Source organism: Pyrus communis, chromosome 14 (genome assembly GCF_041283825.1).
Source record: "Pyrus communis isolate YQ-2024b chromosome 14, ASM4128382v1, whole genome shotgun sequence".
NCBI lineage: Eukaryota > Viridiplantae > Streptophyta > Magnoliopsida > Rosales > Rosaceae > Pyrus > Pyrus communis.
The window spans coordinates 23,058,242-23,073,165 of NC_142578.1; the positions used below are offsets into that span (position 1 = coordinate 23,058,242).

The window sequence follows — 14,924 nt, forward strand, 5'->3', positions numbered from 1 at the left end:
AGTATGAAATACTCAAATGGTTATAACTAATGTAATTAGTATTGTATGATACACATAGGAAACACGATAAAGGTAAAAAACAAACACGAGAATTTCAATTCTAAAAGCTGAACGTAATGTGATTATTACGTGTATAGCACTAGATGACCCGAATAACCTGTTTACTAGCTAACATGGTTAAAGTTTTACCTAATTTTCATTAAAACTAAACGTGAAAGGTCATAAATAACATAGAAGTTTTTTTTTTTCTTTTTAATAAAGCGGCATAATTTCATTGAAAATGCTCAAAGGCTAAGAAGTATAAGAGAGGGAGATCTCCTTAATCAAATCACGTATTACAAAAGGATGTTCCTCGAACTAAATACAATCATCAGCTAATCGAAAGGTTAGGCGGGCAAAGCGAGGGGCAACTTTATTCTTCAAAATAATCATCAGCTAAGTTCAGTAGTATGCATCACCCCCGGCATCAAAGTTTGTATCCTCGTTTCTATAATTTAAATTTAAATAAATTTAAAGATCGTTTGAATATACTTTTAAAATAGAAATAATCTTTAGTAAAAATGATAATAAATCATGAAAAAACATTTCAAGTGCTTCCCCGGAAGAAGTACATAATTGGTGCTTTTTCTAGAAAGTACATAATTGGTTTTTCTTGTAGAAAGCACTTAAAGTGCTTTTGGAATTTAGAAACAATTTTTCTAAAAACATTTTTGAACAAAAAAATTAAAGTTGGCGGATTGTATAAAAGTGGAGAAGTCCAGTGCCAATTGTGTAAAGTTTCCAATTGTTTATGAATTTATGACATCACCACTTGAACAAAGGCTTGAAAATACCAGTGTACGAGGAAAGATCACACACCGCCATTTGCCTGTGCGCACGCACGTGACCCTCTGGATACTGCCACGTCATCCATTTTGTACCCCACCCAACCCATCCCACCCCAGCTGTCGGCTTCCCACTGGTCCTCTCACACGCTCAAGATCTCACGCCTCTCACACATAAACCCACCGCACTCCGTCCGTCATTTCCCAAACTAACCCCGTACTTTCACGAAATCCCCGATACACCCCTCCTCTCCCTGGAGTTTGCATTCAGCGAGCGGCTTGTCTCGGAGCCAGTTTCTTTCGGGAATCCTCTCAAACGAAGCCCCGCTTCTCCCTCTCTCTCTCTCTCTCTCTCTCTCTCTCTACTGTTATCGTTCGTCTCTCTGATTCGTCGATCGGACGGTTCATTGCGCGGCAGCAATGACTATGATGACTCCTGCACCATTAGATGTGAGTACCGACTCCTCCTCTACATTTCCACTCTCGGTTTAATTTCGTTCGGTTTCGGCTTCGTTCTTCGTTTCTGATCGCCTAGGGTTCTTGGCTCGATCGTCGGTATCGAATTGGTTGAGTTTTGGGAATTCACCGACTTATTGATTTGCTGCTAGGGTTATGATTCAGTAGGATAGGGTTAGGTTTTTGTCGATCAGAGCTCTGATTTTTGTGTCTTTTGTTAGCAGCAGCAGCAAGAGGACGAAGAGATGCTTGTGCCGCACTCGGATGTGGTCGAAGGCCCTCAGCCTATGGAAGGTTTAATTTTTTTTAGCAATTTTTCGACGATTTACTGTTTGAATTTCTTGAGTTTGTGTTTTTTGGTGTGGTTTCGAAGTGTTATGTGTTTCGTAATTGATCTGAAAGAATTGATTTTTGTGCGAATTTGACGTCACGGGGTGTGATTAGAGTGCAAGTGATTGCATTTTCTGTAGGCTTTTGGTTATGTTCTTTGAAATTTATGGTATTTGGTGTGTTGGTAGTAGCCCAAGTGGAGCCGGCTAGTACAGTTGATAGTCAGCCGGTGGAGGATCCTCCAACGATGAAATTCACTTGGACAATTGAGAATTTTACTAGGTTGAACACCAAGAAGCACTACTCTGACACGTTTGTTGTTGGCGGCTATAAATGGTATTTTTCACCTGTCTACCAGATGTCAAAAACTGATATTACAGCTTAAGTTTGGCTTATATTTGTATGGATTTTGACTTGCTTTTGGTTTGTTTGATCAGGCGGATATTGATATTTCCCAAGGGAAACAATGTGGATTACTTGTCAATGTATTTGGATGTGGCAGATTCTGGGACATTGCCATATGGGTGGAGTAGATATGCGCACTTCAGCTTGGCTGTAGTTAATCATATCCATACCAAGTACTCAATAAGAAAGGGTATATTCCTTTACTAGTCTTATTTCCTTTTAGCATTCAAGTTTGTGCTTTTCGTTGGGTAGTCATGGACACCCAAGGCTTTTAATTAGAACTTTTTATCTTTGAACTGGTTGTGCTGGTTTTCAACTTCATTTTTCTGAGGTGATGTCATTTAAACGCATTCAATATCTTGTTGATCACCCCTAATCTAGATATTGTGAACTTTAAATTCCAATTTTAGTCCTCGAAATATCAGAACTATAGAGTACAGAAAATTCTTCCACCCCATTCCCCATGGTGATTTTGTTTTGGGATTTTTTAAGTTCCGAGAAAAAGGGAAAAGAAAAATTATGGAGTACAACGTACCAGCAGATGTTCGAAGTTATTTGAAAACCAAATAGATTGGACCTTTTAGGTATCTGGCTGTCAAATATAGATTAACAGTAAAAGTAAAAACAGGAAGAATTCACTTGGAAACTGTGTGCAATTAAGCAAGAATTCTAGGATGAAAATGCTAACTAAATCAAGGGTTTCCATTTCTTAAGAGATGAGCTTGAGGTGGTCTGTTGACCTTATTAAATTGGAGCAGTGAAGTTCAAAAATGATAACGAATTGTATTTTGTTGGTGTGGCCTATATTGCAGAACAATGATATGAAATGCATTTAACCAGAACTGAACGAACTTTAATCATATTCTAGACCTTTTGAAGACTTTTGTCCTTAATTGTTGTATGATGGTGCAGACACACAACACCAGTTCAATGCAAGAGAAAGTGACTGGGGATTCACTTCCTTCATGCTTCTTGGTGATCTCTATGACCTGAGTAGGGGATATCTGGTGAATGATACAGTTGTGGTTGAAGCTGAGGTTGCTGTCCGTAAGGTTCTTGATTACTGGTCATATGACTCGAAAAAGGAAACTGGTTATGTTGGGCTCAAGAATCAGGGAGCAACTTGTTATATGAATTCTCTTCTCCAGACTTTGTACCATATACCGTACTTCAGAAAGGTCGTTTACGTGATCTCCTGTTTTCATTGTAAGCTAAACATGAATTTTCTTGTGAATTTTATATGAAAAGAATTACCTCAATTTTGGACTTACTGACCAGGCCGTGTATCATATGCCAACAACTGAGAATGACATGCCTTCAGGAAGCATTCCTTTGGCGCTACAAAGTTTGTTCTATAAGCTTCAATACAATGACAGCAGTGTTGCAACCAAAGAATTGACCAAGTCCTTTGGATGGGATACATATGATTCTTTTATGCAACATGATGTGCAGGAACTTAATAGAGTTCTTTGTGAAAAGCTTGAAGATAAAATGAAGGTATGCGAAGTTTTGCGTTTTGACGATGGTTGTAGTTTTTGTTTCCTTTTCATTGTGAAAATTGTTCCATGGGTCCAGGGAACTGTTGTGGAGGGTACAATACAGCAGTTGTTTGAAGGACATCACATGAATTACATTGAATGCATCAACGTGGACTACAAATCCACAAGAAAAGAATCATTTTATGGTAATATTTTCTTGCACAAATTTCAATTGTTAAGAGTTGGAAATATTTTGTGAATGTCAGTGTATGCCACTGCTTTCTTCTTTTTACTTTGTAGACCTCCAGCTTGATGTGAAAGGCTGCCGGGATGTTTATGCATCATTTGACAAGTATGTGGAAGTTGAACGTCTAGAGGGTGACAATAAATACCATGCCGAAGAACATGGTTTGCAGGTTAATTACTGAATCACTATCAGTGACTGCATTTATGCTGTAATTATAATCTGAGGCTGCTCTTAGTTGCTTCCTTTGACAAACCTCTTTCTAAAACTAGTGGTTTACATTATTTCCTGTTGCCAGTGAAATTTTTAATGTGGTTCTCAAAACATTTGTGGGTGGCATCATGCATGTTCTATTCTAAATTCTGATTGGATGCCGTCCTTAGTTTATTCTTTCCATTAAATCACTTGCTGAAGGCAGTATTCTTATTTATTCTAAATGTTGTTCTCAACAAATATTTTGGATGTTATTCCAGGATGCTAAGAAGGGTGTCCTATTTATTGACTTCCCTCCCGTTCTTCAACTTCAGCTAAAGCGATTTGAGTATGATTTTATGCGGGACACAATGGTTAAGGTTTGTACTGGAAGTTTATCTTCCTCCTTCGGCTTCATCTATTTGTTTTATTACATGAAGCATTGGAATTGTAATGAACAGCTTCTTAGTTGAAAACAAAACTGTAGCATGTCAAATATGTATCTTCAAATTTTGTATAAGTTCAGGTGAACGACTTGCCTTTGCCTAATGGTTCTAATGTTGATTTTAATTTTTTGTTTTATGACTGAATGCTGAAAGATCGATTAAACCTAATCTATATGGTTCTTTTTTTGCCATTTTAACAGCAACAACAACCAAGTCTTATCCCACTAACTGGTTTTTTTTTTTTTTTTTTTTTTTTTGCCTTTCTTTTTGGAAAAGAAGTGATCCCCCCCATTTAGTTGAACTTTCTCAATCTAGTGCATTTCGAAGTTATATGCTAATGAAATTCGTTTTACCCCTTGGGTTATGTTTGTTTGGTGTGATAATAACATTTTTTAAATGGAAAGCAAATAAATTATCATGGTAAGAATGTTGTATTATTTGTTTTTGGCAGATAAATGATCGCTATGAATTTCCTCTCCAACTTGACCTTGATAGGGAGAATGGAAAATATCTATCACCTGACTCAGATAAGAGTGTTCGCAACCTCTACACCCTTCATAGGTATCTATTTTGTCATGTACTATTGATATAATATAGTTCGTCTGTTTCCTAAAATTGGCATGTTATTTCAATGAATTTTATTTTCCAGACCTTTGCATGCACTCTGCATGTTTTTTTTTTTTTTTTTTTTTTTAACCGAGTGTAGCATACTCAATTTTACTTCACCTTGACATATAATCCCCCAGTGGATAAATCAAATCTTTTCCATTGAAGTTGAAGCTGCGTTGAATAACTATCTGATCCATGGTCATTCATGATGTCTAGGAGTCTCCTTATTTACCAAAGTTCTTTCATGCCTACGACTATTGAGGCATTGTGCCTCTGTACTATTAGTTGATTGGGTGGGATTATGAGAAAAGCTTCAGGTTTAATTCGTCAATTGTGCCCAGTAGTGGTTATAGAATTGAAAAAAAATCCTAATGACATATATGAAGACAGTTATTCGAACCTGCTTTTGCATCTGCGTGTTAGGTGCTCTTCATGTTATGTGGAGCTTCGTAATTTTTACTTTGTAATTGGTTACTTACTATGATTATTATCTACTGTTGCAGTGTCTTGGTTCATAGTGGTGGGGTGCATGGTGGACATTACTATGCTTTCATCAGACCAACCCTCTCTGACCAGTGGTACTGATCTCCTGGAATTGTTTCTCTCAGTAATTGTTTACAGTTTCTCACATAGAAAAACACATATGAGCACATGCACAGACAGACATTCTCTCACACTTCTCTTTTGCTTTGCTTCTTACTTTTTTTGGTTACTCTTTGATCAAATAAGTAGGTTTTATTGGAATCTATATTTCTTACATTGCTTTTCCAAAGGATTCTGGCACCATAACTTGGTTACCTGACTGCCTGATTGAGAACTTTAAAGAAAGCAACTGTTTTGCTATAACTTATACGCATTCTTTTTTTCAACTATTACTTTGATGTTAGTATTTCTTTATTTGGATTTTTATGCATGACTGAGTGTTCTTGTGCATGCATTTCATATATGTTGATGTAATTTGTCATGTCTTGTTTTAGGTACAAATTTGATGATGAACGTGTGACAAAAGAGGATGTGAAGAGGGCTTTAGAAGAGCAGTATGGTGGTGAGGAAGAGGTAGTTTATTTTTGGCTGTATCTCAACTGCTATAATTCTCCTTAACTTCGGAGTTCTTAATTGTCAACTGACCTATTGTTGTTTCTTTCCAACAGTTGCCACATACCAATCCTGGCTTCAATAATACTCCTTTCAAATTTACAAAGTACTCAAATGCATACATGCTTGTGTATATACGGGATAGTGATAAGGACAAAATAATATGTAACGTGGATGAGAAAGACATAGCCGAACATCTAAGGGTAACATCAAACATAATTCTGGATTCCAGTTTCCAACTAAGAAACTAAACTGACATTCTAGTTTCATTTCAGATAAGGTTGAAGAAAGAACAAGAAGAGAAAGAGGACAAAAGGAGATATAAGGCACAAGCACACCTCTTTACAATTATTAAGGTAAAGATTTCTAATTTATCCCTGTTTTCACCATTGCTTGTTCAGGTGTGGTAGTACAGATATTTGGTGTGGAACAAAAAAAGTATAGCAAAGTCTAATGATGTGTTTAGGTTGCTCGAGATGAGGATCTGACAGAACAAATTGGAAGGGATATTTATTTTGACCTTGTGGACCATGACAAAGTTCGTAGTTTCCGTATTGAGAAACAAACGCCCTTTAATCTTTTCAAGGTACACCGGTACAGGCTGACCTTTGTGCATTTACGTCTTCTTTATTCTTTTCTACCTATTTGGGGTTATGTATAGTATGGGAATTCCTAAATTTGACATGGTTAACAGGAGGATGTTGCAAAAGAGTTTGGCATACCAGTGCAGTTTCAGCGTTTCTGGATTTGGGCCAAGAGACAAAACCACACTTATCGCCCCAATCGACCATTGACACCTCAGGAAGAAACACAATCGGTATGTATTTTGCACTTCCGACCTTTGAATAGATTTTCAATACAAGATGCCTTGCTCCTTGCCTGCATGCTTTATTTTTTGTTTTCTTCGTAATTCCCAATTCTTTTTTTTTTTTTTTTCCGACTTGTAATTCAAAATTCTTAATTTCTTATTATTCTTACTTTTCTCCCACTTGGATTTATTGGCAAATGTTGTCTTTGTAGAGTCTAACACTGAACTGCTCAAGTTTATGAACGAATGGTGCATGATTATAATTGTTCTCTCTTTTGTGAAATTGTAATTTACTTAAGTGCTTAATGTATGGGGTTTTTGGAATTCGGATAATAATTCTTATTTCAGTATTGTTTGAGGCAGTTTCAAATGAAGTTATTCAACTATAAAAATAAATTCTGTTGGTCAGTGATAAACCATTGATTGGAGTGTTTTTAACTGCACTTCGGTTCCAAGAAGAGCTTGGTCTAGGTGCCTTATGCCAAGTTATTGATGACGGCTTGCGTTTTTCAGGTTGGACAATTGAGAGAGGTATCAAATAAAACAAACAATGCAGAGCTAAAGCTGTTTTTGGAAGTAGCATTTGGGCCGGTAACCAGTCTTACTCTATTCTTGTTACTACCTGTGTAGTGAGGCTTATTGCAGTTCTAATTGTGTATGAAAGGGATTTTTTCTTCCATTTTATTATTTCTATAAATTCTCCAGGATCTACGTCCTATTCCTCCGCCTGACAAAACCAAGGAAGATATTCTTCTTTTCTTTAAGCTTTATGAGCCTGAGAAACGAGAACTACGGTACCTCCTGCCCTTTCTGCTTAGCTAAATTTTTTTTTTCTCTGTTGACTTTTGTTTGCTAACTTAAGTTTCTTTTCTGTTTCCAGTTTTGTTGGTAGGTTTTTCGTGAAGAGTTCTAGTAAACCAGCAGAGATTTTAGGAAAATTAAATCAACTGGCTGGTTTTGCCCCTGAGGAAGAAATTGAACTTTATGAGGTTTGTTTCACTTAATTTTGTAGCATCGTTGTGTCCTAACTCACACACACACACACACACACACACACACACACATATACATGTAGACTATATATGTATGTTTACATTTACTATATAATTTGTTGCATTCTTTTGCTATCGAACTTTAAGCAAACTTTATATATGTATTTGTGCTAAAATTCAGGAAATTAAGTTTGAGCCTTGTATCATGTGCGAACACCTTGACAAGAAGACCTCATTTCGATTAAGTCAGGTAACTGTTGCTATATTGCATGCTTGGTCTATTGTAAGTATGTGTGTGGTATAGGAATTAACATTTTGATGCTTTTCTAGGTATTTTTTAGTTAACCATCGGTTGCTTTCCTTTTCCAGATTGAAGATGGTGATATTATTTGCTTTCAGAAGTCTACTCCTCTTAAAAGTGAAGAAGAATGTAAATATCCTGATGTTCCTTCGTTTTTGGAATACGTACACAATCGCCAGGTAAAAGCTGTCGAAACATTTAATTTGTTTATAGCTGTATTTTGTTGAATGTTAAACCTAACTATGTTGAATGATTTGATACTTTACAGGTTGTTCATTTCCGTTCTTTGGAGAAACCTAAGGAGGAGGATTTCAGTTTAGAATTGTAAGTACCTCCTGAACCATTGTCCCTCATAGTTGAACAGCCCATCATCGTTCTATTATTCAGTGCTCTAATTGTTTTTTTCTTGTTATTTTTTAGGTCAAAGCAACACACTTACGATGATGTGGTGGAGAAGTTGGCTCGCCAAATTGGTTTGGATGATCCCACCAAAATAAGACTCACTGCACATAACTGCTATTCTCAGCAACCTAAGCCCCAACCAATTAAATTTCGGGGCGTAGAGCATTTAACTGATATGTTAGTTCATTACAATCAAGTAAGTGGCACTTTGTTGACCTTCCTCTGTTTGATTTTCACTCTCATAAGCATCATGTGGTGTGGCTACTTATTATGCTTGTTTCCTTTTTCAGAGCTCTGATATCCTGTATTATGAAGTCTTGGACATCCCCCTGCCAGAATTGCAAGGCCTAAAAAATCTAAAAGTTGCTTTTCATCATGCTACAAAAGATGAGGTATGAGTGAGACTTTTTTTCAACGTCTTCTGGCAATGGACGGCGATTACATCATTGTGCAGATCATAATCTTGAGTGATATGTTTACAGGTGGTGATTCACAATATTAGATTGCCCAAACAGAGCACTGTAGGGGACGTGATTAATGTACTTAAAACGAAGGTATGGTTTCTGTCAATCATATTGGAAATTTTATGTGCATTTTCTTTTCGTTTTAGAGTTACTAGCCTGATGTATGTGTAACACCGATGCAGTGCACTACATATTATATTACGTTTAATTAAAAATCTGTGTCCTTTTTCCTACAGGTTTTTGTACTTTAAGTCCTTAAGGCTGTCTATAATGGATTTCACTCAGTTTCCACTGATAATCATAACTTGAAAAAATAATTAGATGCTCAAATAATTATCTCTGCCTCCTTTAAAAGTTCAGTATAATAGATTTTACTCAATGGTGCACTTGAAACAGGTAGAACTGTCTCATCCAAAGGCAGAACTCCGACTGCTTGAGGTTTTCTATCACAAGATCTACAAGGTAATTACTTGTCTATCAGCTGTATCGGCGTGTAGGTAAATTATTTTTGGGTCACTTTTCCCAGAAATGATATGCATCTAGCTTGGCCCCATTTGTAATGTTTGGCATGTTTTAAAGGATATTATTGTATCAGAAATTATTTCCTCCAATTTAATGTATATAGTTTAGTCTGTCGTTGCACTCAGTTCCTTCTGTTTGATTTCAGATCTTCCCACATGGTGAGAAAATTGAGAATATAAATGACCAGTACTGGACTTTGCGTGCAGAGGAGGCAAGTTCCTTTCGCCCCCTTTTCTTTATTTAGTTTTATTTTGGGAAGTTTCTTTATTCAATTGAAATTTTTTAGACTGCGGATGTAGTTTTATGGGCATGATCTGTAATTAGTTGGTTTTCCCTTTCTGGATTAGCATCCTTACTACTTTATAGGACTGAATTGGATTGATATTTTTTTACCCGTGCTCTTTATGCAGCTGACCTTTTGTTTTCCTTTGTTCCTCGTGCATCAGATTCCAGAAGAAGAGAAAAACTTGGGTCTCCATGATCGCCTGATTCATGTTTACCACTTTACAAAAGACACTGCACAGAACCAGATGGTATGGGAAATTTTAATAAAATTTTTTGAAAGTGGAATTTTTGCTTATTAATTGATATTTTCTTGGTAGAACCATTTGATTACTGTTTCAGTTAAAGATGAAGAGTGATTCATTCAAACACTTTTAAGATTTTAGTAGCAATGTTGTTCTTTGTACATTTCAACAGCAAGTACAAAATTTTGGGGAACCTTTCTTGTTGGTCATCCATGAAGGTGAAACTTTAGCTGAAGTTAAAGAACGGATACAAAAGAAACTGCAGGTCCCCGATGAGGAGTTCGCAAAGGTACTTGATCCACACCTTAAATACATTCAAACATTGCTGGAGGAAAAGATTTGTATTACCGCTAGAATTAATAGTTCTTTACTTTGTTCCTCATCTATTTCCCTTGTGGTTGTGCAGTGGAAGTTTGCATTCTTGTCACTTGGTCGTCCAGAGTATTTGCAGGATTCTGATGTTGTTTCCAGCCGTTTTCAGGTATGTCTATGGTCTATTGTAATTTTGTGCTTATGGATATAGCCGTTATTGCGTTGCCGGTTCTTTAATTCCACTATTATGGTTTTTGTTTTTCTCAGAGAAGAGATGTTTATGGTGCATGGGAGCAGTACCTTGGGTTGGAGCACTCTGATAATGCTCCTAAGAGAGCTTATGCAGCAAATCAGGTAAATGCTGCTTGGTGTTATACAAATTTCACATTCTTATGCCAAAATAGTGTTATCAAATAAATGGATACCTCCCGTTTCTTGGTTTTGATTCACCTCACAATATTTTGCAGAACCGTCACACTTATGAGAAGCCGGTTAAAATATACAACTAATAAGAGCTGATGGTCCTCGACTGGTGCATCAGCTTGTACTTAGCATCCCTCAGTGCCACGGAGGCAGTCGGAAAATAGCCAGGATGCAAACGAGATGTAGCTCATATAGGGGTGATTTGGTCAAGCAATTGATTGTTGTCGTTTGGGATCAAATATTCATTCACGTGGTCGGGGAAGGGGAAGATCATCTCCCCCTGCTAGAGATGTGCTCTGTTTCTGTTGTTTGTTTTCTTTACCTCCTTATTGAAGGCGCCGCCTTGCTTTCGGAGGTTGGTTGCTTTCCTTATACAGCTCCATTGTAGTTTAGCAGTACATAAGGAGATTTTGAGGGCATGTATATCGGGTACGGTTGGCTACATTTGCATGTAGGATTGTTCCGTAATATTATTTTTCGTGTTCAATTAATTTTCTCTCATTTTCGTGAAGGCCTTGGAAAACAAAAAACTGCGAAACGGGTTTGTATTAGCATGGTTGGCATATTCAGAATTCTGGCTCTCAGATTGTATAAGATATACGATATCACATTGGCATGTTTGTATGTATCGATCTGTTTATTTTCCGCTTTACAGTTCCATCTATCCAGTGTGTGACATGTTGATTTACATACCGAAGTAAATGAGCACTCGTTTTGCATTTATTTTGTTATATTTCATACTTTATACAATGCCAGAACAAATTTATATCAGGTTAGGATGAATCCACTAGTCATAGCAAGCAATGCCTCTGGGGCTGCTGCTCCCAGCCTCAGCATTGAATTAAAGAAGAGTGGCTCTGTTTACACACGCAATCTGTCTCCTGACTCTTCAATTTTGTCGAAAGTGAAGACTTGTGCGTAAATGGTTACAGGTACGGTTATGTGCGGTTAAGGATACGATTACTTAACGGATATATGGGTACATACATGGTTATAGCTCTTAACGGTTATAAGTAATTAACTGCGGTTGCCCACTACCATACCCAATGCCCATCCCTACATGCCCATATGTGGAATAACCCGAAGAAAGGAGATGAGAAGATGGATGTCCAAAGCAAATTAATTTAATTGAGTGAGTTTCCAGGAGTGTTCAAAGACGAGAATTGGGAGTAAACAGAAGCACTCGTTAAAGAAATGCGGGGGCAGGACCAGTAAGTAAAATGCACTAGTATATAAATACTCTCACCATCACTAACACAAAAAGTGAAAACCAAAAACTAAAAACGAAACAGTTCTCAGACAGGCCTTAAAAAGAAATTAAACAAGTAATTCGTCGATTCCTTGCATAATTGCGTAAACGGCTCACCCAGTTCTGCCAGCAAGATTTTTGGCCATTTTTTTCCCCTTTCCATTGGACTATATTCGTGTGCATGAACTCCATCTGATATTAATATACATCTCATTACAAAACTCGGTATGAGATTAAACCACTTACGGTCTCAACAACCAATCGATTCATGCGTACAAGCAGCAGCAAGTAAGATCTCGCTTTCGGCCCTATATCAATGAAACAGCACCAAATCAGGCCATTGAATTTGACATCTGTAAAAATCTATTTTTTGGAGTTACGAAAAGTAGTCGGATTGCCTCATGAAAGTTTGGTGGTAAAGAGATTTCAAATGAAATATGTGCGCATATGCCAACAAGTATGGATGCACAGAAGGAATACCATTATTCTTGCGTGAAATCAGTCTACGAAGAAGTGAAAGAAAGAACTTGCCTAAGCCCAAGGATGAAATTTCATCTTGATGGAAGAAATTAGTCCCCCTCGCTTTCTGTTTCAGGCTTGAGTTAATCTTCTCGACAGCGGCAAGCAGGTCCTTAAAGTCGAGTTCAACACAACACAAATTCTCAGAAATTGGAAACAAAATGAACAGCAAAGTTGACATTATGCATAAACTATAAAGCAAATTGCGATATTTTGATGAGGATTGATGTATTCATTTCAGACCAAAACTCGTAAGTTTCTACATGCACATGAAAGCACGGTCAGTTTGTCAGCAACTCACCATCGATCTTATTCTACCCTAATGTCATTCTTATTTCCTTTCATTTTTCTTGCTCGATGAAGACATAGCAAGAGCTATACGAATATATGAAGACACTATATCGAAATCATCTGGGTTACACAGTGCATCATACATATTCATGAACTCCATGAACCATGCCTAAATCTGCTATGCAACATCCTCAAATAATGTTTCAACACCTGACGATGAACAATGACAAAACTGAGATATATCATGCTCTATCACCTTTTGGGTTGCTAAATTGGAAACCTTCAGGATGTCATTCTTAACACTCAAGCACAATTGACATGGAAACTCTATCACTAGTTAGTATTATGAGCTGAAACTGTTAATTTCGATATCCAACATCTTACAGCTTTCAGTATAATATAAATTCCTCACGCAATCTTCTCGCCTTTTCTTAGAAAACATAATTTAGTCCATTTCTCAGATAGATACACCTCTCTATATTTTATCAACATAAGGATTCCAAATGCCGGTACAAGAGCAAGTTCCTTCATGAATCGTGATGCATATGATTTAAGCATTATCTTGACTAAAGCATGCATTGCTTGCAAACAAGAATGCAATCACAAGAAACATGTAGCAATTTCATACCTCCCAAGGTGCTAAACTTTTCATGTAGGAAGGAAGACTCTCGTAATCATCCGGGGACACCTTTACAAGAGGCAAATGAACTTCAGCTAGCTTTGGCTTATCCTCAACTTCACCTACATTTAGCAATGCCCAACATCAATGGGCAATATTCGCAAGATTTTGTTCGTAGCTAAACCGATGATTTTCAACGGAAACATACTATAAAACACAGCGTTAAATACCAAAATCAGATAGCAATCTATCTCCGGAAGCTCCTGAGGTCTTCGTGGAAGGATCATATGACCCCTTTAAGGATTTCAACTCATGCATAGATACATCAGTGTCCTCATTTTTATCATTTGCTGCAAGAGAATGAGTGATAGAACCAAAAATATCAATTGCAAAGACGAATATTAAACAGAAACTACAAAGAAAAAGAAACCGAAATTCAAGCATTGAACTAGAAATCACAAACAAACAGAGATTTAGGGTTTTGACTTCAATTTTCTCACCTAAAGATGCAAGAGATGCATCCGAAAGCCCGAGCTTCTTCAAACTCAGAGACTCGTCCAATCTAATCGAAACACTAAGAAAACACAAATCGAAATTCCAATTCCCAATTTTATAAATTTAAATTTTCAATTCTTAAATAAGGATACAAATCTTCTTCTTCATCAATGACAGATGCATCGAATCCGTGCTCCTGATCAACCGTCGTCGATGTAAAATCTTCATCGTCGTCAATCTCAAGTTCTGCAATAAAACCATAACTAATGAGAAATTATGAATAATTACAATCTCAAGGCGTGTTTGGCTGGCTAGAAAATTAGTACCGGCGACGGAGGAGGGGGAGAGACGATGTTGGAGGTGGAGAAGGCGGGTTTGGTTGTCCTTGTAGACCTCGGAGCAGTGGCCCAAGAGCTCCTCGAAGGACACGGTGCCGAACGACATCGTATCGAGGAGGTTGAGTTGGGTGCTAGCGGCGGAGACTCGGCGGTTGAGGGATTGGAGGAAGGTGGACGACGCCGTATCGAGAGGGATGGGGCGGCGGTCGAGGGAAGTTTTGAGGGCGTCGCAGCTGCTCTGGAGGTGGTTGCAGAAGGACGCTACGCCCTTGCACAAGCTCCCAATCGATTCCTCCATCTCTCTCTCTCTAGTTCTGAACTCTTCTGTTGGGCTCCTTTTTATTTCATTTCGAATTACATGGGCGGGAAGTAAATGTAGTAGCAGTTATAAATATACATAGGGCATGTCATACTAACAAGCGCCTGTAGCTCAGTGGATAGAGCGTCTGTTTCCTAAGCAGAAGGCCGTAGGTTCGACCCCTACCTGGCGCGAACTGATTTTTATTTTCATTTTTCGTTGCTTTTTTTATGTGACTTTTTTACAAAAAAATTTCCTTTTTTGTTGCTTTTTTATGTAATTTTT

The 14,924-nt window shown here is 37.5% G+C and overlaps 2 protein-coding genes and 1 non-coding gene across 7 annotated transcripts; 2 read left to right on the forward strand and 1 right to left on the reverse strand.

Moving 5' to 3' along the window:
* The first annotated feature begins 1,035 nt into the window (after nucleotides 1-1,035).
* LOC137713598 (ubiquitin C-terminal hydrolase 12) lies at nucleotides 1,036-11,446 on the forward strand. Of its 4 annotated transcripts, none has more exons than XM_068452921.2 (32): nucleotides 1,036-1,274; nucleotides 1,502-1,574; nucleotides 1,799-1,946; nucleotides 2,048-2,205; nucleotides 2,928-3,193; nucleotides 3,294-3,512; nucleotides 3,591-3,699; nucleotides 3,794-3,909; nucleotides 4,211-4,309; nucleotides 4,827-4,936; nucleotides 5,488-5,562; nucleotides 5,962-6,040; nucleotides 6,136-6,282; nucleotides 6,355-6,435; nucleotides 6,546-6,665; nucleotides 6,774-6,896; nucleotides 7,401-7,478; nucleotides 7,593-7,681; nucleotides 7,768-7,876; nucleotides 8,061-8,129; nucleotides 8,249-8,359; nucleotides 8,449-8,504; nucleotides 8,601-8,778; nucleotides 8,873-8,974; nucleotides 9,065-9,136; nucleotides 9,443-9,508; nucleotides 9,714-9,779; nucleotides 10,015-10,101; nucleotides 10,268-10,384; nucleotides 10,502-10,576; nucleotides 10,675-10,761; nucleotides 10,875-11,446. In XM_068452921.2, the coding sequence occupies exons 1-32, from the start codon at nucleotides 1,245-1,247 to the stop codon at nucleotides 10,914-10,916; spliced, it is 3,357 nt and encodes a 1,118-aa protein (XP_068309022.2). In that variant the 5' UTR covers nucleotides 1,036-1,244; the 3' UTR covers nucleotides 10,917-11,446. The 4 variants fall into 4 exon arrangements, with proteins under 4 accessions (XP_068309022.2, XP_088540941.1, XP_088540940.1 ...); XM_088684815.1 differs by having other exon boundaries at nucleotides 1,802-1,946; XM_088684814.1 differs by having other exon boundaries at nucleotides 1,505-1,574.
* A 596-nt stretch (nucleotides 11,447-12,042) lies between these two features.
* LOC137713418 (uncharacterized) lies at nucleotides 12,043-14,692 on the reverse strand. Of its 2 annotated transcripts, none has more exons than XM_068452709.2 (7): nucleotides 14,330-14,692; nucleotides 14,156-14,249; nucleotides 14,009-14,070; nucleotides 13,739-13,858; nucleotides 13,518-13,630; nucleotides 12,611-12,710; nucleotides 12,043-12,387 (listed from the first exon to the last, which is right to left on the reverse strand). In XM_068452709.2, the coding sequence occupies exons 1-7, from the start codon at nucleotides 14,637-14,639 to the stop codon at nucleotides 12,293-12,295; spliced, it is 894 nt and encodes a 297-aa protein (XP_068308810.2). In that variant the 5' UTR covers nucleotides 14,640-14,692; the 3' UTR covers nucleotides 12,043-12,292. The 2 variants fall into 2 exon arrangements, with proteins under 2 accessions (XP_068308810.2, XP_088540943.1); XM_088684817.1 differs by having other exon boundaries at nucleotides 12,560-12,710; nucleotides 14,330-14,668.
* A 68-nt stretch (nucleotides 14,693-14,760) lies between these two features.
* Nucleotides 14,761-14,833, forward strand: TRNAR-CCU (transfer RNA arginine (anticodon CCU)). The gene has a single exon. It is a non-coding gene; the product is annotated as a tRNA-Arg (tRNA).
* Nucleotides 14,834-14,924: the final 91 nt, after the last annotated feature.